Here is a 25,900-nt window from a genome sequence, read left to right as displayed (position 1 = left end):
TAAAGCAGAAGTGATGAGGCCCTGGCTCTCGTAAGGGCACATGAGATTTCAAACTGCTGAACTACATTTTGATGTATCTTTTGCTCTCTGTGTTTTAGAATGTTTTAAGTTCTGATCCAGATACATCTTGAAAGCCAATCTATTTATTCTTGTTCTTCACAAAATTACTTCTATTACAACACATGGAGTTATTCTACAAGTACTTCTGCAATGCACAATTCAGGGGGACTCTGAGTGTACACATGCCTGCACCTCTCAAGATATCAACACGCATACAAATGCTTCATAATACTTTTTCCAGAGAATACTTTGCTAACGAAGTTTAATCCAATTAAAAAGTAGCTCCCTAAAAAGACATGTTGAGTGAAATGCATCACCTCATCTTCCCATGCCCAAGACAGAAGATGCCTACCATGTGTACAGTCTGGTGTGATGTCCTCAAAAAAGTACTGAGTAGCTTCAAAAGCAGAGTCTGGCTCTTCTTGCTCAGGGGATGGATCTAAGCAACACAGTAAGATTCTTTCATTAAAAATTTCACCCTTTAATTAAAAACTGAAAGATATTTCCATTAATACATTTAGAATGTAGATTTCTAGAAGTACAAGGGTTTGATGTGCTAGGAATCATCTCTTTTTAACTCACAGGAGATGAACAACTGGACCTCAATTGGCTCCTTCCCAACATCCAATACTGTATCACAAGGAGCTGTTTGCTTCTAGAGGCTGGCTTACACATCCTCCCATGCCAACTTCCATTACTTTCTTCTGTACAGCTCAGTGTGTCCTAAGCAGGGTTTGCCCTCTTTCCTACCTTGAAACAACCTCTCATCATTTGGAATGAGCTTGCCAGTCCCCAGATATGAGAAACTGCATTCTTAAAACCAGATATTTTTGGTAATAGTTCAATGTCTTTTTAAAGTATTTTTAGAAAGTATTTGAAGTATTTGAAAGTATTTTTTCCCATTTAAATTACTGAATCACTCAGGCCTCCAAACAAAACAAGTTGGGAGCAATCAGCCATGTTCAAAGTACACAAAGGGGAATGTCCTCTAAAGTTTTTAGATATGTTTACCACAGCATGTAGATGTGCACAAGAACTAAACTACCCAAGCAGCAGCAATGTTCAGTAAGGACAGCAGTGGGTTCTTTATGGCATGTGGGTGACAAGCCAGAGAGGACACAGCTCCAGCAGAGAATTTTCACAACTGCTCTGAGGTGTTTTCATCCCCTCTCCACCCTGAACTGCCTCTCTCACTTAGCTGAGCCCAGCTTTGTACAGCTCCCTGGAAAACACATCTGTGAAACCATCTGGAGCTTCTCCCTACCAACACTTGTGCCAGCCCAAAGGGGAAATCAAGAAGAAAGCCTGGGGACAGAAATGAGGAGCCAGGACATGCAGGAACATTTCAAACTAGCTTAATTTTCCAACGCTTAAATGGAGTGCATTGTGGTAACATATGCTGAAGAACACTGGACTTATGCCTGGAGGATATCACCAACCCCAGCTTAACAGGCAAGAGACATTTATATGTTTGTGCAGGGAACAATTCAGGGCTGTGAGGGGGCTTTCAGACTTTCCAAATCTGTCTGGTTAGAGTAGAAGCTTCCTTATTTTACTGCTGCATAAACAGATACACTAATTCCCACAAATTAATTTTTAATTGGGAAAGCCAGTCATAAACAACTCTGCTCCAAATTCCTGTTCTCAGCAAAACAAGAGCTATTTTAACATCATTTACTTACCAGGCAAAACATGCATTTTATACAGTAGCTTCAGCTTCTCTGTCAGGTCTCCATGGCATGCTGCACCTACACAACATTACATGCAGTACATTACTAGTCAGCATTCTGTGCCATTTGACTTGTTATTGCCACAATAACAGCTGCTACATTCACTCTGCTGGGAGGTACTCTATCCCTTTAAAGCTCAAGATCATAAGGCAGTCACTCGACTTCACACAGTAAAAACAGTAAGAGAACACAGACAAATCTACCCTGAATTTCGTACTGCAATCTTGGCTCCTTTTTAAAATGCCTGTTTCATAAAACTGTCTGTGGTTATGGCATTATCACTCAGAAAGGCCTCCAGCTGGAACTTAACAAGACGTTTTTTGTGTGGACTTCAAACTTTCTGGTCTGAGGATCTAATAACAACATCACATGTCTCAGAGCAGTATGATATTTACCAAAAAAATTTAAAAAAAGAGATAAATTCAAATAAACAGCATTAATCATACTTAGCCATGGGCTAAATTGATGTTCAGGCAATGCTTTCTAGTGATTTTTCCACATCTACACTGTATGAAATCTGAGAGGTCTATTGAAGCCCCTCCTTCCAATTAATTAAATGGACAGTAGTTAATTTTCAAGTAACTAAATAAGAGATAATCAGACTTTCATACATCTCACTTGTTGTGACATGCCATCCATAAATAAATGAACTTCTACTAATTAGATAGTGCAGAGATTTATTTTACCTTATAGGTGACTGTCAATGTACCTCTGCTATGCAAACTGCAGAGTGTGGTGTGGCAAGTACTAACAGTCACAGTCTCTGGTAAAGCCTCACACTCCAATAAATACAGGTGTTAGGCCAAAAAAAAGTTGAGCACAACCACATGAGCCATTTTGCTGTCAACATGGTCCTTTTTAAGCACAAAAGCTCATTATGTTCCCATCTGGTGTATCACACCATGCAGATAATGCATTCTCTTCTGGTAAAGGCAACATGACATAACCAAAGGACAGAATGGGCTGCACTTGTGCATCCTCCATCAACAGAAACTGCAAAATAGGATTCAGGGCACAGGGTGACACATGTAGGCTTGCTGCTCTCTCTGTCCCCAGATTTGAAGAGAACTGAAAATCTCCATAGCTAGAATTTGAGAAAAATCTGTATGTGCTTCCTGATGCACACTTTTCCCTCCTTCCTTTCTGCTCAAAATTAGGAAGAGTATTGCCAGCAGGTCAAGGGAGGTGATCCTGCCTCTGAAAGGCATGGAGAAGTGGTGAGGTTACCACTCTGCTTTTTCAATCTCCTGCACTCTGTGGCCGACAAAACCCTGCTTGCAAAAAGAAAATAAAATACACTCAAGTACTCCTTGTAAGACACAGCTTTCGTGGTGCTGACTCTGACAGGAGGCTGTGCCAAGGACTGCAGTCAGCAGCAGCCACTGGAGGAGTGGGGAGCTGTGTGCTCTGAGAAGGGGGCACTGCCAAACACGACGGGAGGCAGGAGGCCACTTGGAATCCATGCAGAGATCTCTGCAGCTTACTTGGATGTGCAGGCAACAGCTGTCATGCTATCATGCAGTGTGTTACAGGAGTGCAGGGGAGCTTTGTAAGAGTGAATAATTTAAAGAGCTCCTCACCAAGGCTGAAAACCTCTTCTGAGCAGCACAACTCACTGGGCAAACCACTCCTATATTTGGGCTATATTATTGTAACAGGGCACAGAGTAAACATAAAGAATGCACAAAGTTATTCCATCTTTGCTCAGCTGAGGCCCTAGAGGCACCTGAAGTAGGAGGTTCATGACCTATTTGTTGTAGGGACAATGAAAAAGAAATTGAATGATTAGAAGTCCTGGGGCATGGTGAAATATGCTCAAACAGGTCCATTGTTCTTGACTATGTTGTCCTTACCACTCACGTGCTTCTCAACTGAAAAAGGTGTCAGCAGGGTTGATTTACTTTTTAGGGGAGTAAAAAAAGAAGGTTTTCAAATTACACCACAGTGGGCTTAGTTTCTGAAAAATACCAGATTTCAGAATGAGCATTTATAATTGTTTTGCCCACTGAAGGTTTTAGTTCAGTCATGTTAGCTTACTGCCACATCTGTGCACTTCACATGCATTTCTGCTCACAGTGCTCAATACTGGCCCTTGTTCATGTTACTCATTACTGGCTCCAAAATTTGCTGTCTCAATCAATAGCTGGCTGACTGTTACTGACAGCATCCTGGAAACTGGAAGAGTGGTTAACTTCTGGGTCCCCAAAAGGCCCCAGTGTGTTACATGGAACAGTACCTCAAATACAAAATCACTGCACCACAAGAAACACTGGGATTTTTGGGGTGGTGTGAAAGGGAGGTGTGCAGCCAGTTTTACTGTCAGAGCTACTTTGCACTTACAAGAGAACAAGTGCTTCTACTTCTGTACAGAGGTTTAATGCAAGGCTGCATTTGGAGCCTCAATGGTTAAACATAGTTAATTAACAAAGAGCTGCTGAAAGCCAGACAAGGAAACCTTTTCACTCTCAAAAAGAATCAAAATACAGAGCTGGCAGAAATGCCACATTGCCACGAAATGACACATGGTAGATGGTGAGATGTTGGTCACTTAGAGCAAACAACTCCTGCCATATTTAAAAAAGGAGGGGCTGGCTCCTGCCTCATCTTTGCTTCCTCACGCTAATCCTGGGGCTCACAATGTCCTTTTTCATGTCCTGAAATCTTGCTTCTTCAGGACTAAAACATTCAGCCTCCCTCTCTGACCTGCACCTCCGTTTTCTCCTTTTCAGGGGACTTCCAAACTGCTCTCTGCAGTTTTGGTTACTGATTTCAGAAGCAAGAGAGGTAGTACCTCACACTCTAACTAATGCCTAGAGAAACACACCATTAAGCACCTGTGTTGCAGTTAGATTTTGTGTTGAGAGTTAGCAGCCAGTGAAATCCTCAGATCCTAATGGATCTGCTCATGTACTGTCCTTGTCCCAGTGTGATACACTACTGCCTAATGCAGATTCACCTGCTAAGGTCTGAGGGAACCACTGCCACAGGCACGATAAAACGAGCTGAACAGAAACAAACTGGTTTGTCACGTTAGTTTGAGAGTGCCGTGGATCCGCCTTACTCAGGCCAGAGACGAATTCCCGGAAGTTGATGAGCAGATCTCCATTCTCATCCAGCAGCCTGAAGAGGCGGGCAGCCAGCGTGTCAGAGTGGGTGCCGCAGGCCCAGGGGAACAGGAGGGCAAACATGCCCTTGAACTGCTCGAAGTCGATGCGGTACTGCTCCAGGTAGGGCAGGCTGGGGTCGTGCCGCTCCGTGGCATTGCTGGTCCCTCCCCAGTAGCAGCTCGTCAGGTGCTCTGCCTGAACAGAGGGCAAACACCAGGACACCGTCAGCACCTCTAGGAACAATTCATCGCCCTCCATGATAAAAACAATTCCAAACAACTCTTCACATGCATTCTTAAAACAATGCGACATAACAGATGAGTTTCAATTTATCCAGCCCTTCTGCTTTTGGAAGGGGTTTCTCCTCCAAATAGCATAAAAAACCACCCCTCTACTAAAAAAAAGGAAAAAAGAAGATAAAGCAAAACTTTTTCTGCCTTTCAGTTAGATGAAACATGAAATATCTGTTTTGGCCAGAGCTGTGACTTCCCAGGCTTGTTGTGCTTAGTCAGCCTCATCATGCAGCTAAGTCAGAAGGCTCGTGAAATCTTTATTTATTCCTTACTCATATTAAAATAGCTGTTGATTTGAAATATTTCTTGTAGATTCTCAAAAACAGTGAATAATGCACTGTTCTTTCAGTCTTACTGAAGTCAGTGGAGGTTCTGGGGCTGATTTTGCCAGAATCTAATTCAAAACAATTCAGAAGCTTAGAGAAGATCCCATCACTGCACAGTGATTAACCAGGAAGACTGTGGGACTTGGTCTCACTGATTTCATGGAAGACTGAAAGAAGGCACTGCAGGATTTGGACAACTAGGACTTTTTGTTACAGATGGGAAATTAACAGGATATAAATTCTTCATGATATTTTAAAAAAATCTCTTGTCATAACAAAAAAGAGGAAGAAAGTAACTTAAGACACTGTGCAGGAAGGTGAAGCTAACACATTTAAATGCCCACCTTTACATTTGTGGATGTGATGGCACTGTTGTACAACCAACTTACAAAGACACATCACTTCGTGGCATTTAATTCCCATTTAATGCATTAAAGCATTAAAATAGCAAAAATCAGCTACTGCTATACAGAAGTATTAACTATCTGAGATAACAGAATAATTGTGATAAATTCCAAAACTTGGGTCAGGTAGAGAGACACATATGTTTAGTTTCTAATGACTGATCAAAAGCCTCTATCCCATTTTTCATTTTATATTTTTAGCAGTATATATTTTTTTCCATGGACAAATCAATTAGTGAACTAAACCTTTCTCAATGTTTTAAAAACTGCTTGAGTTTAGGATTTTTTTGTGTATCAACAATACAGCAGCTAATCCAAGTTTGTATCAAGATACCAAACAATAACTGACAGACTTGACTTGGTGCTTAGAAAAGACAGATTCCCACACCAAAATGAACATTTACACCTCCTAGAGGCACATGACCTTATCTTCACTTCGCTTTACCTTGAAAAGCGCATACAGTTCCTCCAGTTCATCGATAGTGAAAGAAGTCTCTGTCACAATAGTCCGTACCTTTGGAAACAACATCAACAGTTACAGATTAGAAATTCATGTTTCACTGAAAAGCTAAGTTAAGTTCAGAAACTGACTAAACTTATTCTGTGCAAAGCACATTATTATATTATATTTCAGTACTGACCACATTGCGCTTTGTAGTATCTTCGAGGGTTTGGATGACTTTCAGTCTTTGTTTGAATCTCATTTGTTCAATTAAATCTGCCCGGATACTTCCAAATTTCTTGAAAGAGAAAAAGCAGTACATGATTGTCTGTGTATTAATATTCAGAATATTCAGCTTGCCTTTAATTTATTAGAAAAATTAATTTAATTTTGTGATGTACCACAAATGAAACTGCTGTTATTGCATTTTTCAAACACACTACAAAATTACAAAGACTTTAGGACTATATCACTAGATTTTATTTTTCCCAATAGCTTATTTTAATTTGAAAGGTCTGTATTCAATTTCAAACTCTCTCATTTCAAACTGTAATCTCAGAAGGTAGAAACTTCTTGCTTGGCAAGCCTCTGTGAATAGACTGTTCGGTAAGTCCTCCTGCAGAGTTATATTTCAGCTTGTCCTGGAATGTCTCATAATCACAACAGAAAGAGAATATTAAACTAGCTGGATCTCTAATGGCTGAGACAGTACAGCAGTCCTTACATTCTGAGGATCTGAAACAAAGTAGCAAGAATGCAATTTCCACTAGGAAAAGATGCTCTTTAATACCCAAGTCTTATTTTCAGAAGTTTTTTCAAAAATGCACATAACAGTGTCAGGGAGCTCCTGCACATACTACAAAAGCATCATAGGGGGAAAACCTATTAGGAATAATATTCCATGTTTACATATGCAGAGGAATGCCAAATCCCTAAGATTCGTTTCTGTAGAAGTATTATAAGCAGACGTTTCTTGCCATCCAAAATCCACACGCCTAGGAATGCACAGATGATCAGCAGGAACAAAAATGCCAGACATCAACTGCACCACATGTAAAGCATAAAGGGGTGGCAGGACACACTTTCATAGAAGATGGATTTATATTTCCAGTGCAAGTGCATCTACATAAGCAGGTCATAATATGCTGGCATATCCTTGTAAAATGAAATTCATGCTTAAAGCTGCGTTTATCTATAAAGGTGTTCATCTTTATCCTGTACCTAGGGAGTAAAAAAATGCTTCATGTACTTGTGAGCATGTTGCAGATGAAGAAGTCTTGACAAAAATAGAATGTAGATAAACATGCAGAATGTAGATATTAATGAATATCAGGTATCACAGAGGTATTTCAGGTATTCACAAAAGCTTCAAACGACAGATCTTCTGAGGCTACACCTATTCCAGTAATCAGTTTATTTACTGGACTGGAGGGCCAAATAAGATGGTCTGTTCCCATCCATAATACTACAACTCACGTAGTCTTCAAAAGAGCAAGGTTGCAGGTGATTACCATCTGGGAATGGTCCTTTGTCCATGCTAAATTTCAAATTGTACAAGGGGTTGTTGGAAAGATGTCACCTGTTCAAGGTCAAAGCTGTATCAAACCTTTCCACAGCCCAGACCTTCCAGTGTCAGTTCTCGAGTTAGTATGGCCAGACACCACTCTACACATGGCTGAAATGTTGAAGGGCAATTTTTTTCCTAACTAGCTAACACACAAATTAAATGAGCTAAACATGTAACAGCTTCGATTGTGAGTCTACACTCCACAGACAGCTAGTGAGTTATGCACAGGCTTTTAAAACTCCAGTTATTATGCAGTTTACTATAGAATTATTAGGGTTTTTAAAATAAATTAATTAACAGCAACTTTCTTGAAATGAATTCTCTCTTTGCAAGCAGCTCCTGCTTTCCTCATGGTTCCTCACTCACCATGCAACTTGTTTTGCCTAATTATACTGAAGAGCAGTTGGTTATTTACCTAGAAGGACATAGAAGGTTCTGTGCTGCCAAAGCCCCAAAAAGACAAACTAGCTCTGCACGCAGTCAGATGATTCATTTTAGAGCAGTTAAGCCAATGCAAGCAATCTTCATGATGAGGAAAATGGAAAAATGCATGGCAAACACAACTTCACATTAACACCTTGCTGGCCATTCTGACATCTACCAAACATCCATCTATCCTGACACACTTTCCCCTTCAGCACAGAACACACTAAGGACTGCCTACTTCCTTATTAAATTTGGTGTATTAAAGCAAGGGGGGCTTAGGGCCATAGGAAGTGCCTTTGTAGAAAGCTGTGCTATTGCTAAGTGTAAATCAACTCCATATCAATGGAAGGGAATAATGGAAATTAAAGAGAAAAAAATCTTTACAGTTTTTCCTTGATTTTTATAAAATATGGGTATGTAAGAGTAACCAGACATATTTTAACTGATGGCTTTTTTTTTTAAATTTAAGGACAATTAAAGCAGTGCAGATTTTAGCTGGTTTTGCAGGCTTTGTCCTGCCCTTTAATAGATATTAGTTATTAGCAACTCCTTTCACTTGGATTTTCTTTTAGCTTTGGTGATAGTAGAGAATATAGTGGCCCATGGTCAAAATCAGCACTTTTAAAACAAAGTTTCACTGATAAAAGAAAGGTCTTCTGAAATCATACAGATTTCACTACTATTTCAGTTTGGAAAAGCACAAAAAAGCTTAAATGAGAATTAACTCCTTTCAAATTAAAAGTTCAGCCTTTTGTTAGTAAATCACTTTTCGGTTGTGGGCTGCTCTCCTTTGAGGCCTCACACTTCTCTGAAAACAGTTCCAATTAAAAGTCTTGGTTAAAAGAAGAAGAAAGTCTAACTCCTCTTCCTTGCTCCATTTCAGGTCTCTCAGATGAGTCTGCATTTCTTTTATGTCCTTTCTGTTTCAAGCAAAGCCAAACTAGAGTATCAAACTCCTCTGTGGAGCAGAAGCTGTGTTAGTTGGTAAGTTCCTGTTAAGAAGTCTTATCCTACCTCATAGGAAGACCTGATTAGCCTGAAGATATCCACCTCAGGATAAGGCTCTACATCATCACTGAGCAGGGAGTGAAGATGAGGAATGGGAGGAAGAGTACTGTCCTTATTAGTTACACTGTCCAAGTATCTGGTGGGAAAAAAAATAAAGAAATGAGAAATTCAAGATAAATTTGTATGCCCTCCCTTCTGAGGGTTAACAGCATACAGGTTACATATTGATTATTACATGTAGAAGTGATAAAACCATTCTCTAGGAACAGTTAAGGTTTTACTACTGAAATCTATTATGAAAAAATTCCAAAGTTCCAGAAGCATATGGAAAACTAAACACCACTACCAAGCCCAAGAAAAGCAGAAGTTACACTCAGCAGCACTAGTTCTGATAGACTCAAGCCACTGAAATCTATTTTTTCAAGATCCTATCTAATTATTCTGAGTCCAACTTAGTCTATTCCCAAAACAATCTTCCTTAACACCAAGGCTTTTTCTTAATACATAAAAGATAGCAGGCTGAAGTAACAAAACCCATGTAATCCACTAAAATAATGAATCAAGTTAAATTTCTAAAACTAGGTTGGGAAGTTTATTCGAATGTCTTGAAAGAAGAATTTGCATCTTGTTGGTCACTTAGCATTATTTTAAAATAATATAAGGAGCACCTTACATGGATGAGAGGAGACTACAAGTATGTAAAAGGTTTACATATAAGATACTGGTTTAAATTTAGTATTTCAACATAGAATACAAATCAGAAAAGCAAGCAAAAAAAAAAAAAAACCAAAACCACAAAAACGAAGATACTTAATTTTCTGTAATAAATACCTTCCCAAGACTGTCATGGCTTCTCCATCATCTTTACAGTTAAGCAACTTGTCTACATTAGCTTCGAGGACAGCGAGTGCTAACTGAAATATCACCTTTATTCCTTCACAGAAGAAACAATCCACAACTACCACTGCACTTTCAAATGGCATTACACTGAGGAAAAGAGTGAGGAACCAGGACAGGGAGATGGTGGAGATTACACCCAAATCCTGCATGCAGTCATAAAGCTGTGGAATGTAGTCACGAGCCAACTCTTCAAAGACACCCTGATCCACCAATGCTCCTGTTGAAGATAAATAAGGCTGAATTAATTCAGGAGCAACTGATACATTGCCATTTAGGGCAGGAAAAAAACTCCTATATATTTTATGTATATAAATAAAAATCCTAAGAATATTTTGCATGGTGCTTATGCACATTTTCTCACTTTCAAATGAGTAATAGACTCCATTACACTACTATACATACAAATTGAACTCTAATAAGTTTTTTTCTGTTTTAATAATACACTTCAGAATAAATAAGAACAGAGTAATTTGGTCTAGCAGTAGCAGAAGTTAAATAGTGGCTTGATATTACCATTACTAATTGGAGCAAGACCTCAGCATCACCTGTTGAATGAGGCCAGAGTGACTGTGAGGGTTCACATTTACTTCAAGAGAACTCTGTATTATACATTCCCATGCCACAATATTACTGTTTTAAACAGGCCAGGAAGAACAATTTCTAAGGCTGAGTATCTCAAGTATTTGTGAGCTATAGTAAAAGCAGATTCCATGATAAATTGAAGTCACTGTCTTTGACATGCACAAGGAAGCTCATCTGACAACAACAGCTTTCTGATATTTGTGCCCTTCCACATCAGAGGTACAGGCACAAAGACTTCTATTGCAAACTGCTAAAGCTCCTGTTTCCACCTTACCTTAATCAGCTAATTGGATCATCTAAAACTCAAATTTTAGCCTCCCATCTTTTCTTAACAATCTACTTTACTTAACCCCAATTTAGAATGTCATCTGACCCTGAGTAGGTGATAAACTATTAACAATAACATTACCTCTTTAGGAAATTGCCTTTATTCTCCTGAGCAGGCTGGCTCATCACCAGCATGCACAGATGCACCCACCCATATATTTGTTTCAGTACAAATAACACCAGTTCATTTGGTCAGTTTTTATAGTGTCATTTCAAACATGTCCCCAAAGCATACCAACAACTCTTGTGTTGTAGTAGTCAGGCAGCATACGCTCACACAGAGCCACCAGCAGCCAGAAAGCTTCCTCCTCTTTTGCATAAAGGAGGAGCACTGAAGTGACAATATTCATAGCCTAAAAGAAAGGGAAATACAATTATTTAATATCTAGCACTGTACCTGGGCGGAAAAGTGGTTAGGAAACTTCAAATCACAGAAAATTGTAAGGCTTTTCTTTCGTTTTGTTGCTGTTTCACTGGGGCTTTTTGGTGGGTTTTTTTGGGTTGTTTGTTTTGTGTGGCAGATTTTTTTTTTTTAAGAAATCAAGATTTTTCTTCCTAATCAAGGGCTGAGCCAGGTCTGCAAGCATCTGTTACACTGCTACTGATATTCTGCCATAGGTGCTCTTGGGGAATCTGGGTCTGGTGCAGCCAGAACACCTCCCACAGCACTAGTGATGTGCCTGAATTCTCACTGTAGCTGAACCAAACCTCAAGGTTATTAATTACTGTGACAGTTCTAGGGACCAGAACTGAAATGTCTTTCTACTGCTTCTCTGTTAAATAATCTTTAAAAACGTTGTAGCTATTACTTAGTACCTCATGTGTCATTAAATAATTTATGATGGCATTTTGTTACAGCTGCTTGCACTTACTCAAGTTGCATCTGGAAGTCTTAAAAGTTAGACATTAATAAGGCTTCTTAACACTAATAAATCTAAGTTTCTTCTTTGCAAAAGTATGTAGGAAGGCAAAAAAAGACCCAGCGATAAACCAAAATTATATAGTATGAAAGAAATATTTAGGACCAGAAACTAGTGACTTGAATTATGGGTATAAGAACCTCAAAACCATGCACTGGGGTCAGCATTAACTCCACAGATATATGGTTATGACTCCCAGTGATATCTCCTAGGATACTTTATTTTTTCCCAAGTGTTTGGGGGGTTTTTGCTTGGTTTTTCGGTTGTTTTCTGGTTTTGTTTCTTTTCATTGTTTTGAATGATGACATGGCATCATTGAAAGAGGAAAGGAGGTTCTGGAGGGTTATAACTAATACATTGAATAACATTTCATTATAAGATGGACAGGTAAAAATAGATAAAAACTTAAGACTGAACACAATGTGTTTTGGTTTTGAGGGTATTTTTTGTTAATATGAAAATAACCTTTCTTCAGGGTACATTGTCATTTTCTGTAGACAGCTCTGTTATCATCTGTCCAGTTTGTAGATTTATGAGCAGAAATTATGCTTACAGAAAATCTCTCAATGTGTGCTGCTAATAGTGCTGCTAGAGCAGGTCCTTGTGTGACATCCCTCTGGCCTCAGCATTCCTGCCTCTCTGCAGCACTGAGCTCACAGCACCATCCACAGCTCAGTGTGCTTCACACAGCCAAACCCTCACATGCATGACTGAAGGAACAGACTGCAAGGACAGAACTGGAACTCCAGAAACTGAAGGAGTGCAGGGGATTTCAATTACCTGGCAATATCCTATGTTTGGATTTCTGAAAGCATAAGCTGTCAAGACTCTCCTTAAAGCAGCAATACCCATCTCATTCTGGAATGCAGGGTGCTCTGGAAGGGAGCGGTGCAGATCCCTCTCTATCTCTTCTGTAGCAAGATTGTATTTTCCCATTGATTTCTCCACTAGGTCCTCATAATAGCCAGGATGAGTGGTCATTTCATTAATGGCTCCTAGGAGTAGGAGAACAGCGTAAAAAACCAGGAGAAAATGGAAGGTTTAGCAGGTACAGTACTTCAACATGATAGTCTGCTCCCCTTCCATTCCAAGTGTCACCAAGAACTCTAAAAGCAAATATGAAAATATTATTTCTTTAAAGGTGATTAAAAAATTTAGAAGTATGTGCTTTGGTGATTATCAGCCCTTCCTGTCTTCTCTACAGGCATTTTATAATGAGGTTAAAATCCCTCTCAGCCAGAACGAAACAGGAGGCGTGAAGAACAAACCAACTATGCAGTCACATGGTATCATGAGCTCCCTCTGCAGCTGGCTGTGGGTTTGGTTATCCTAAATAACTCAAAACTTGTCTCTGAGAAAGCTACATGCCCTGGGAACAGAGTAGATTAGTGTCTGGTTGCGGAGAGTATGACATGTCAGCCAAAAGCAAGAGACAAAAACTCATGAGTTCTGCTCCTACTTCTGAAAATGATGCTGTCATCCTGGGCAAGGCACTCAGCCTTAGGGATACCACTACATGCTCACAGAGCTGCTATGAGATTTCACTACTGGCTTTACAACTTCTCCAGAAACAAAATCAAGCGTCAGTAGCACAAAGTAATCTACACAGAAAGTATGAGTTACAGATACACAGTGAACATTAGTCCAAACTAGCTGTTAATAGGATGCAAAACAGAGCTCTGCATTCCTGTGTCTATCTTCCAAAAACACTCCTCTAGTGCCCAGCAGCAAAGAGAAAATGTACATGACTATATTACTGGGGAAGAAATAGAGAACAAACTTGAAAGCATCACGAGGTCATCAGATAAAAGGCCCTTGTGCTCATATCATAAGTGGAGTGGGTAGCTGTGGTAATTATCTTGGGGAGGGTAGAGCTAAAGAAGGCATGTGGTGATAGGTTATGAAGAATGTCTGAGGTAGGATGGATTTCCATATAACTAGTAATAAAATTGTTCAACTTAAAAAAAAAAAACAACTTTAAGTGGACACATATCTAGAGTATCCTTTGGAATTCCTTGCAACAATTGCTGTGAAGGCTAAAAGCTCAACTGGATCCAGAAATTATTAAATAAATGGGAATTAGGCTTGCTGGTGTTGCTGAACGCCTAGAAGGTCCCTAAACAACTGGCTTCTGGTTGCCAAGCATGTGTTCTGCTTTTTATGTATTCTTCCTTAATTATGTGAGCCTGTTTGAGGAAGGGCATTTGCTGGTCTTGGAGAAATCTTGTCTAAACTTGTCTGGTGCCCGCTAACAATCACAGCCTTACTTACTCCAAATATTTTCAGACACTTATTATGTGCACCTTTAATCACCTTTGAATTCCCTTCTTCCCTCTTGCCTTTGCTTATATCCCACAGACACATTCAAAGGGAAACCTACCTGAAAAGAGCAGCCAAAGCTCCCCTCTCATGCTTTCTGGAATGCCCTTTAGCACAAGGTCTCTTGTTTTCTCTGTACGATACATACAGACCCCTTGGCCATATTCAGCAAAGTGAATCTTCCAGGCCTGCTCCTTCAGGAACTCCTTGGCCTAAAAGCAAAGAAAGGCAGGCATAAAGATGCAGCTTCTCTTTCTAACACTCCGAGGCACTAAAATCTTGAGTGCTAAAAAGCCTGCAATATCCTAACCTTCCAAGTGAGCAAGAAGTAACCTGGCTGCAGTCCAGTTACCTTCTTAATGGGCTGCCTCCTCCCATTCCCCAGTTTCTATGCCAGTAGACCTTGCTGCTAAGAGAAGCAGTTATACTTCGGAGCAGGAATACAACAACATCCCCTTGAATTACATCCAGATTTGCTTTTATGTAGTGAAGTTATTTGTACTGGTAAAACAACAATATGTTCAAGCCTTTACTTCTGTGAAAAATACTGCCTCTTCTTAACTGTCTGTCAGAATCAAACTCTTCTGGGTCAGCAACATGGGTTTTAAGGCAAACATAATCTGACAGCCTTTCCAGTCAGGTGGAGCACTCAGAAGTGTATTTTACCAGCTTAGGGTTGAACTCCTCGGGTGACCTGCGCCGATACATTGTCATTAAAGCTTGAGTTGCTGTTGGAATTCCGTTATCATTGAGGTTGAATTGCCGCTCTCCCTCTGACTCAGAGCTCAGGCTTTTGTGAGGGCTGGCAGAAATTAAACTACTTGACCTTGTAAACACCTGGAGAAAGCAGTCACAAGCAATACAGGCATAAAGATGAGCCAGTGTCTGGACTTTTTACTTCACTTTACCTCAAAATGTATACATGCTAACGGTTAATAAAAACATAAGCCAGCAGAAATTAACCAGTAGAGAGAGAATAACAGAATAGCTTCCAGTTTCTCACCAGCTCTCCTGAAACATAACCAAATTTTAGAACTAGAGCTGCTAGGGTAATGTCAGCCCTAAGTAGCCCTGGGCAACAGAACAGCTCCCTCGATCTGGCAACATCATAGGACTACTAGGTTGTGATTTGGAAGAAAAGTGTTTTGAAGAAAAAGGATTTTCTGACTTCTCAAACAGCTTTGAAACTGTATCATAGTAAAATCTCATGGAGCAGTTCACACCAAATGCCTGAAATTGCAAGTCAGTCATGCATATCTAGATATGCAGTCATATTATGAATTGTAGTAAATGCTTACAATAATTTGTGTTTATAATTCAGTAGGTAGAACACTTAGATGCATTTACAGCAAAAGTTCCAGCACTATACATGCCTACATGCTCTGGTATACAACAGCACAGGAATTATACCTCACCCCCAACAAAGCAAGTAGAAAAATTCTTTGAACACACACATTGCAAACAGGGTAGGGCTCCACAGGACAGTACTAAGGTATGGCTTAGGACAGACTTGGAATGTGAGATATACCAACATCATACCAAAATGATACACCACAAAAGCCTCTTCTACTTTGAGATCTGAATTATTATACTTTGCTGGGTTTAACAGAATTGATGAGGTTGTTATATGACCTGGAATTCAGCAGGCAGCTTGACATTCAAAGCACCTAAAAAAGTGTATCTAGTCATAACTTTTAAGAACTATTTACTTTGCACACATATGTAAGGAGGTGGTTCAGAATAGGGTCATTTGATGCCCAGGACAGAGCTGGTTTTTTCCTGTTAGGTCAAATGTTCCAAAGTTCACTAGCAGTGCACATACAAGCCAGCTCAGCTCAGGCATTGTTTTCAGAAGAATCAAAAGACAGGATTTAGCAGCTAAAGTCTTGAATAAAAGGAGTTTCGTGCCAACTGATAATTTCTTCAAATTATTAGAATTCCAGAATTACATTTCAGTTGGACAAGTAAATAGATATTAAAAGTACTATTCAATTAACCATTTAATTAACTATGACACTTCTCTTAGGTTTAACATGAAAAAGATAGATATCCTAACTGACAAATCTTAACACTTAAGCTCAAAGGCATTATCAAAAAAGAGGTCACATTTCTGTGCCTAAAGGTTTAGCTTTACAAAAACGTAAAGGTGCTTCCTCTCCCCACACCAGTTAAAATCCTCTTCTAGTAAATTATTCGTGTTCCTTCACATACCTCATCATCCGAGCTGATATAGCTTCCAGAAATATTTTTATCCAAGTATATTTTTGAGGTGGTTTGTTGCAGAAAGTCTGAGATCCTCTGCACAAGGAAGTCTCTGTCTTTCAAGTTGGCAAAGAGGAATGTCATTCTGTTTTTCGTGCTGATTGACAGTGGGCTGGGCAGCACGCTGGAGCTGTCTGCCTTTTCCACTATTGTCACCTAGGAACAAACAGTTGCTACAGCTTAAGATCTTTAGGTAATCAAGCTGCTTGGTGTAAGAAACCATCTTAATACAATAAAGCCATTCTCCTTCCACCCTTATATCAAATCTCAGTGGACAACCCTTTGCCAGAAAACATGGTTTGCATACAAGGGCTTACAAGCCTGAAAGATAAAGGCTGTAATCCCTCAAACAACTGGTTTCAGTACATTTTCCATCAAAACTCCCCTGCACTACTTAGCTGATTTTACTCAGACTGCATTTTAAAATAATCAGTAAAACAAAATTCCATCTGTGGGATACAAATCTATCAGCTTTTTTGTAGGACTTCCAAATCCCTCTCTTGCTTCCTAACATCATCAGCACAGGTCACAGAAACCTTGGCCTACCTTTTAGTGCCAATACATGTGAATAAACAATTTCTGAGATGATGCTCCTGCACAACTGTACTACAGCTGCATACTGTGAAAACAGTTGCACAGCGGTATTTTAAATGCATTTTCACAGTACGCAGGAACTTGCAACAAAGGGAAATTAGCCCTATGTCTTCCCTTACAAAGGAAAATATCTAACCCTGAGAGGTGGAGGCTTCTCAATGGCCTTCAGTTGTTACAGGAACAGTCACTAATCGAACTGAACTGCAGCCTGTAAACAGTACTCATACCACAATCTACTGAGTACAGAGAATGAGTTCCCTGAGGTTTTGGTAAAGCACATTAACACACAGAAATCTCAGGGATCAGTCATACACTGTTGATGAATTATGTAACAGTTGTGTGCCCTAAACATTACCAACTATTACCTCATAAACATATCAGTCTATCAAGCTTGTGCAGTTCATACACTGAACAAAACACAAATCACAATTATAAATACTTTGAACTATTGCTTTTATTACTTTAGATGATTTCTTGATGAAAACTGACTTACTGCCTTCAGAACAGAAAGCAGGACATTTAATTTCACTAGGACTTTGACTCTTGCTCCTTTAACCTTTTTAAAACCAGAAATCAATGGTAAGACATGAGTACTACAATATTAATAGCTCTAGGTAAATGGATAGGGTAACTATTTTTCATGCATTCTCTTTGAAGACTTAAAGACTGCAGTGCACCACTCAGGGGCTAAACCACTTCTCTGTTCTCTCCACCTCCTTTTATTTTTCTGTTAACTACAAATCTACTAGCTACTTGTTAACTTAAAGGACTTCACTAATAGCATATTGAAGTTAGCTAAACAGTGTTCCCTATGTTTCCTGTTCCACTTAAAAGCTGTCTGAGTACAATCAGCACACAATACAGGTTCTAAAGGCACAGGACAGGACAGTCATTATTAAAGCAAGCCTAATTAGAGCTCTGCTATAATGAGAGCTGATATCCACTTATTTCCTATTCAATAGAGACACACACATATCTGAGGTGCTTTATCTTGGAGAGGGCACCTGCTGAAGGTGCAGTGAGCAGTGCAGTCAGCCACTGAAAAGCATCTTTCCCCTTCATAATTTCTGAATCAATGCTTTGCTATTGTCTCATCTGTCAAAACACCTCCAGGATATTACAGAACATTGGAATTAACTTAAGGTTTAACCCAAAGCTTTCATTAGATAGAAAGGTTTCCTTTAATTACTACAGGTACTGATCAGATCTTCTGAGGACTGGCACTACCCCCCTGGTTTACTGTTCTTGCTGGTGCTGAGACTTGAAGCTGTTCAAACAGAAGCATTTATTCCTTCACCTACTTCTGTCTCTTAAAGCTTTGGAGCTGCTCTGAATCCTGTGCAGCTGTGACTGTGGCTATCAAAAGCAGTTGCTGAATCTGCATTCAGGAAAAGAGGTCCTGTTAAATGAAGACTTTGACTCCTTCTCCACCACTTTACCTGCAGGACTGCCATTCCCTCTGATTTTCAGACAAACAGTGAAACCATAACTGAATGTCTCATCCCAAACAACCAAAGTTGTTGCAACAAGCTGCTGAGAACCTGTACTTCAAAGTTTCTGAACATGTACTCGTTTTACTCTTTATGATTTGCAGGGGACAACAGTGCCTTGAAGTATTCCATGGTTCTTCAGTCAAGCCAAACTGTCCTTGGTTACATCAGCTTTGCTACTACTTCCAAAACTTACTTACCACAATTTTCCATTAACCCACAAATCAAGTCAACCATAAAAAAACTCCCCAACATAATTATTTTTTAATTGCATCAAAGAAACTCTTCTTACTGATGATCTGCTTTAAGCAACCAGCTTTGAAAAGGGAAACACACCAATTTGAAAAATACAGACAAAATATTTTCCACATACAAGAATAAACAATTGCAAGTCTGTGTGAAGAGGCAACTCAAAACTTTAGGATTATGAATCTTATTACATCTGACAAAAGTAAATCTTATCTGACAGATTCTTTAACAGAATTTCCACTCTAGGAAGTTTCACCCTCCACTCCTCCCTATGAGGCACAAAAAACGTAAAATTGGGCTGTAAATCAGAATACAAGATATGAGAGAGGAAGAATTCACAAGGGTTATGAAAACTGATAGAAAAAATTCCATGCAAGCTTCAGTAGTAGGAACCATGAACTAAGATAGATAGTCATTAAATATTACCTAGAACACATCAGTATGGTATGCTCACAAGAGATAAAAAGGATGAAAAGAGGCTTTTCTCCAAAAATAATAAAAAAATATAGTCAAAAGCCCCACCAAAATAAAAAAAATCAAAGCTAAATAAGACACTGCTTATTTAAATTGCCATATAAATTAAAAAATACAAGTATTTACCTCTCGAAGAGGGATAATAAGGCTGCACAAGTTCTCTTCTTTACTAGTAAAGCAAATGTAGTTTGTAGACACAAACATCTGACCCAAAATATGCATTTTGTTGAAAGGAGTCCAAAGAGTACAGTCTGTGTGTCCATCTAATTTCTCATCCTTGGGGAGTCGGAACAATGCGCGGTATCTCTCGCTCTTTGCTCTGGCATCAAGATCTCTAAAAAAACCCACAGAAAGATTTCCTTGGTTTAGGGAACGTATTAATACATTTTAAGATATATTTTATGCAAATCATTGCAAGTTACCTGCAACATATAACTCAGCTAAGCAAGGAGTGTACAGCAAAAAGCTGGAAATAATTTGCCTATAGTGTAGATACAGTCATCACTGTTGGAAGGTTCTAAAACCACCTGAGAAAAAAGTCTGCCATGACTGACTCAGACATTCATCCTCACTTCTCAGAGAGGAAAGACTGAGTGAGCTTTCCATATTCAGCTGCACTCTCTGGATTCACTACAGTGAATCCATTTTTTGCTAATAGTAATAAAAAAATGCTTCTTTGAGGCTTTTTTATTAACATTATGGAATCCTTAAGGTTGGAGTTTGGTAACAATTTCAAGACTTAGTTTTGATAATGCATTCAGCGCAAAACACTCAACAGTAAGGACAAACAAAAGTGATACAATGCGTGTCAGATGTCACTAAATAATGAGAAATATAAACAAGCACTGGCTATAATTCTGTATGGTACACTAACATGAATGACATATAAAGAAAAAATGAAAAAGAAACTAACAAGCTGAAGTGTGATATAAAAGAAGAAGAAATATTTTTCAGATAACTTTTCATTCCTTAGAATTTTATGTCAATTTCTGTATTGCTATTACCTAAACTATATTCCAGACAGAACTGTTAATCTAGACTCTAATTCCTCAATTCCAGTGATAAGATAAAATATGAATACTAGGTATAGTTCTTAACAGCACATTAATCACTTTATTACCTTCCCATACAGACATAAAATGGCCTTATAACAGATACCAAAATGTGGCCAGTATCAGGAGATACACTAAACAGATTCTGAACAAATGAGCATTTGGCTCAAGAAAGCTTATTTCTGCAACATGCTCGTATTCCTATTTCAACAAGATACCAAGTAATTATATTTAAATAATTATTCACATTTTGCCACTGCTGGAATCAATAATTTCTTTTGGAGTAGCAGTAAATGGCCGCAACATTAGAAAACTTTTGGACAAAATCCTGCAAGTACAAGGACTGGGGAGGAACAAATGAGTAAGAGGCAATGCTACGTACCGCTTTAGAGCAGACACTTTTTTGGGGGATTTCTTTTTCAGTTTGGGCAATGACCTGTCCTGTTCAAATCCTTCATTGTCCAAAAGCTGTCGCATGGCTATATTGGCAAGCTGTTCCATCAGTTTAAATGTCTCACTGATGTTAAGGAATACTGAGAAGAAATGTTCACTTGACCTCGTGCTCACTTTGATCATGTCAGGGAAGAGCAGCGTAGCATTCTTCTCAAGCTGAGTGATATCAACCCAACGGATAACTAACTTTGCTGAACAGGAGCAAACAAAAAAACAAGGTTCAGTACAAAAATGAGCATATTCAGGAGCTTTTAGCTTCTTCGTCCTATAAAATGCATTCAACTGACTTTTTCTAGCACCCTGAAAAGTTGGGAGCACAGCATAAATAGATCACGTTTGTACAAACAAACCACTGTCACCTGACAAACAGGAGATAAAAGAGTTTAAATATCATTTACTTTATTTAGAACACCACACAAGCATTGCAAGGCCAGGTAAGCTAACATGACTTATCATTGTCACTGCACTAGCTCAGACTCTGATCTCCTTTTCCTATGGAAGCAAAGAAACACAGTCTGAACACATCAGACAGGCTTGTCTTATTTTTATACAGCAAAAAGTTTCAAATATTACAGCCACACAGAACCTAAGCTTTTCTCCCAGGACCAATACAGATGGTGTCCTTAAAGCAGGGGCTAAATCCCAAGAGTGATCCCTTGCCCATAACCAAAAATAGTGCTGAATTGCTCAACTCCACTGTGCCTTGAATTAGCTCCCTGCAGAGCAGACTGGTTGCATCCACACTAAGCAGTTCTTTATTCTGGGTCTCCTCTGAAACCTTTTTGATGTTCTGGTGTTGAACAAATGTAGATGTGTGATTTAAGGTTGCAAAGTCTGCCAGAGTAGTACGTGAGGATTGTGCAAGAGCAGAAAAGAAAGTCAGAACTGGTGTGATCTTGTCCCTATTTCCTTTTTACAGAGAACTACTTTGAGAAAGACCAAACAAACAAGGGAACAAGCACCCAGTTAAACAGTGTGACAAATCAGGGAATTGCTCCCTGCTTCTCCTTTCCTCAGCAGTCTTTGTACCCTCAGTGATCAGTACGTGAAAAGAAACAAGCTACAGGAGATTTCCTAACCATTGTGAGATGCACAAATTACCATTCCACTGCTAACATACCTTCCCTGCCCATGAGAAAAGAGTAAAAGCAGAGGTGATTGATGCTGAGATACACCCAGCCCTGCCGGGGAACCTTTCCCTTCCAGTAACTGCAGGAGTAGTAGTTCACTAATTTCTCTTCCTCTGGCATCCCAAACAGCTTGTGAAATTTCACTATGGCTTCCTTGAATTTTTCAGTGTCGTCATCCTCCTTGATGCCATTGATCTTGTTGTACTCAGCAATGATGCCCTGACAGGGAATAAAACCAGAACACATCCTGTTAGTGGCCGTGGGCTATCAGATATCCTAATTCCCACTGCCATCCAGGCCACAATGGTTACTGCATTGCCAAGGAAGTCGTTCAGGGAGCTCTTATTGTTCTGCTCACTCTTTGGCTTGTGTAGTTATTCACTTTATTCAAGGTTTTCTTTCTGATGGCCTTACTCCCTGCTGTGCCCATGTCAACAGCAACCAAACACCAACCCCCTTGCCAATGCCTTGTTTTAAATTATCCAACCTAACTCAAACACTCCTAACAGCCCCGTGAAGCACCCATGGCCTGCAGTATTTTCCTCTTTCTTCCTGGGGAAACAGACACAGGATTTCACATGACATTTTTCTGAAGGGAAGAAAAAAAGGAACTGTTGTTCTTTACAGAAAATTTTATATTACTTCTATGACCCCTCTTATTGGACCTTGAGCATAAAAGAGCAAAAAAAGGGGGGGGGGGGGGGGGGGGAGAAGAAAGAAGAAAAAAAAAATCTTCAATCAGACTTACTAATAGAGTGGAAAAAATTTCCCACTTTCACGTGCAGATGACCCTCATGAAATTTGAAGAGGCAACAGGTCAAAAGATGTTTTTTGATATTTTTAAAGACTACGGTTCCTTCTGTTCTATACTCTGTTTTATTTGCTTATTTTCCCAATCTCTATTGTCTTTTATATAAAAGTTATAAAATTTTTGCCTTTTTTGTGACTTTTTGCCTTCAACTTGCTCCATATTTACACGAAGAGCAGAGTATAAGACAGAGAAACATCGTTCACATTTAGTATTGATCCAAATCTAAGAAGCAACAATTTCCTTAAGGATTATATTTCAAAACACACATATAAGGTATTTCCATGACCATCTATAGCACTCATGCCTGATTCACTGAGGAAACACAAGCAACTGTAGGATTTTTAAGAGAGCTGACATATGATACAAAATGTTAAAAGAGGAATGAGACAAAGCCAATACTTTGAACACACACCAATAAATACAGCAATTCTTCTTACAATCTTTGAAAAAAGTATGTATTTTTAGATAAGTCTTAGTACAAAAAAAGTACTTTTTGCCAGTATAATAGTTATTATTTGACCTACAAAGAGAAAAAGAAATTCTGTGAAAATCAACACTCCCACTTGCCACCAAGGAAACAAATCAATGAACCAGCAACCCTAACACCTATACGGAGTGCAAATACCAATACTACAGGACTTAACTGCACAGAAGAGGGGGAGGAGACATTATGAGTGCATGAAAAAAGTTAAAATTAAGCCTTGCAATGGAAAAACAGTAGCACAGACAACTGTCAAAGTTTAAGACAGTGCAATTAATTTTAGAACTTGCAATGCCTTAAGACCTGCCTATATATTTATATGGTTTTCTTTTAAAATCACACTGTTCTAAGCTACATGCACTATTCCCAGTTTCCCTGATTTTTACACACATGTTGCTACTTAGCATCTGGTAGTCCTTCAAAAAGGCAGAGCAGCCTGGGAACTACCAGCTCCAATTTATTTCAAATTCACATCATTTTTCTTTCCCCAGTCATATTTATCACTAACAACAAGTGCAGTAATTAATACACTACCTGTATTTTTCCTCTGACAAATGTATTTATGTCATTCTCATTTTCAAAGATTGAAAGAGTTTGCAACAAATTCTGTTCCAGCCATTCCCAGTGTTCAGTGATTTCCTTCCTCGAGCAACCTATATAAAAAACAAACAAACAAACAAACCAAAAGTCACAAAATAAATAATTCACTAGTGTCAATGTCCCTTTAATTCCCAGTCTCCCCTACAGCAGACCACACAATCAGCCCAAAACCTACACCCCACTTCTCAACAATTCATCATGACAGGCAAGGTCTTTCTCTTTGTTCAGGGCTAAAATACATACTTGCTGCAATGTTTTAAATTACAGGTTATTTTATCACTATTGCTGGAAAGTTTTTACCTATCTTAGCATATTAAAAGTATTCACCATTTTACCAACACTGGCCTTTAAGGTAAATTATTCAGTAACTCTGACTCTCAGGAAAGGGGAAGAAACCAAATTTAACAGTTAAAACACTGCACTTCATAATACAGAGCCCTCAAGAGTGGCAGGAAATAAAAATGAAAATAGCTGCAACATAGCAACTTGCATGAAAATGCATATAATTACCATTATCACAAAAAACCTGTTTATAGCAGTTCTATAACTGAAAAACACACAAAGCCACTGTTAGAAGAATTAACTTTATAGGTGGAGAAGGATCTAAAAAAGTTGTTCACTTCCAAACAGAACTTAATATAGCACCATTTTCACCTTCAACTGAGCACAGCACACTGGGAGGGACACTGGCATGGGACACAGAAGTGCTACTACAATATGAAAGGCTGATTGTGTACAGCATTTTGCATTCCCAGACCATCAACTGTTCTTGAAAAGTAAATAAAAATTCTCCTGTATAATTCAATAAACAGAACTCTAAGCTGTGACACCTTTAACTCAACCCTGCACTGGAGAAAGGGCTGTTCACAAGGCTTCTCTCCAGAGCCATAAGGCTTCAGATTCACCAGCCAGAATCCTCACAGGGCCCAGATCAGTAGTGTTAATATCCAAGACATTTCACATCCAAATCTGTCTAAACAGTCATTTTAGAACAGACAAACCCCCCTGGATTGCTTTCATCCTCAGAATACTCTTGCACTGAGCAAGACCAAACATCACAAACAAATCACAAAACAATCGCATTTCTTCAAGTCGCTCTGTACAGCTACTTACTGAAGATGGAGATTGTTTCTTTACTGAAGGCAGGAGAAAAAGACAAACTTCTGTAAAAACAGATTACAAGTACCAAACAACCAACAGTCTACCCTTAGAGAACAGTGCAGAACAAATGAGAGTTGCACAGCTAAAAGCAGCCAAAGCCCTTAGTAACCTGTATAATTTCAACAACCCTTGATCAGTTCAGAAAGAATTGCTTAGTTGCAAATTCATAAAATAACCACAGCACAGAGCCTTAGGGAACACTGGGCTGCTCAGCTTCAAGGTTGCAGAGATAAATTATTTGCTCTCTGTAAAATTTTATCTCCCTGCAAGATCCACACTATTCCCCTCAAGTCAAGTGACAAGACTACACCAATGCAGTCTTTTAATTTGATCAAAACAACTAAACTATCAACCAGGTATTAGGAGACCGAACATTTAAGAAATACTCCACAAACAGAAATCACAGATATATAAATTAACTATATTAGCAATTTCAATTAGGGCTAAGATTCAGAATTGAAGAGCATGTTTATTAATACTAGCCTAAATGAAGACAGAGTACTTCTACATAAAATCCACAATATCTTTCTCAGAAGAACAACAAAATTCTCACAGTTCAGCAGCACCATACATTTCTACATGTATGGTACATTTATTTATTATGGGACCATAACCAGATCTGTCCAAGTTGGAGCATTAAAGACCAAAGCTCTTAAAAGTTGTTGCATCTGTGTAAGAACATAGAGTTCTATAGTTAACTTTAACCTAGCTACCATCTTGCTGACTTCTAAG

General features: G+C 38.9%; 1 protein-coding gene across 3 annotated transcripts in view; it reads right to left on the bottom strand.

Moving 5' to 3' along the window:
• Nucleotides 1–25,900, bottom strand: part of TBC1D9 (TBC1 domain family member 9) — a 44,206-nt gene that overhangs the window by 3,918 nt on the left and 14,388 nt on the right. For all 3 annotated transcript variants that reach the window (XM_059470667.1, XM_059470668.1, XM_059470669.1), the window contains exons 3-18: nt 23,942–24,060; nt 22,106–22,334; nt 20,915–21,176; nt 19,607–19,814; nt 16,623–16,829; nt 15,078–15,248; nt 14,473–14,623; nt 12,873–13,087; nt 11,408–11,525; nt 10,195–10,480; nt 9,370–9,499; nt 6,562–6,660; nt 6,366–6,434; nt 4,852–5,092; nt 1,743–1,808; nt 413–499 (exon numbers count right to left, since the gene is read on the bottom strand). In XM_059470667.1, the coding sequence (XP_059326650.1) occupies nt 413–499; nt 1,743–1,808; nt 4,852–5,092; nt 6,366–6,434; nt 6,562–6,660; nt 9,370–9,499; nt 10,195–10,480; nt 11,408–11,525; nt 12,873–13,087; nt 14,473–14,623; nt 15,078–15,248; nt 16,623–16,829; nt 19,607–19,814; nt 20,915–21,176; nt 22,106–22,334; nt 23,942–24,060 (2,658 nt within the window). The remainder of the gene's footprint in view (nt 1–412; nt 500–1,742; nt 1,809–4,851; nt 5,093–6,365; nt 6,435–6,561; nt 6,661–9,369; nt 9,500–10,194; nt 10,481–11,407; nt 11,526–12,872; nt 13,088–14,472; nt 14,624–15,077; nt 15,249–16,622; nt 16,830–19,606; nt 19,815–20,914; nt 21,177–22,105; nt 22,335–23,941; nt 24,061–25,900) is intronic.

Source organism: Ammospiza nelsoni, chromosome 4 (assembly GCF_027579445.1).
Source record: "Ammospiza nelsoni isolate bAmmNel1 chromosome 4, bAmmNel1.pri, whole genome shotgun sequence".
Taxonomy (NCBI): Eukaryota; Metazoa; Chordata; class Aves; order Passeriformes; family Passerellidae; genus Ammospiza; species Ammospiza nelsoni.
This window is presented reverse-complemented; position numbering and strand designations above follow the sequence as displayed.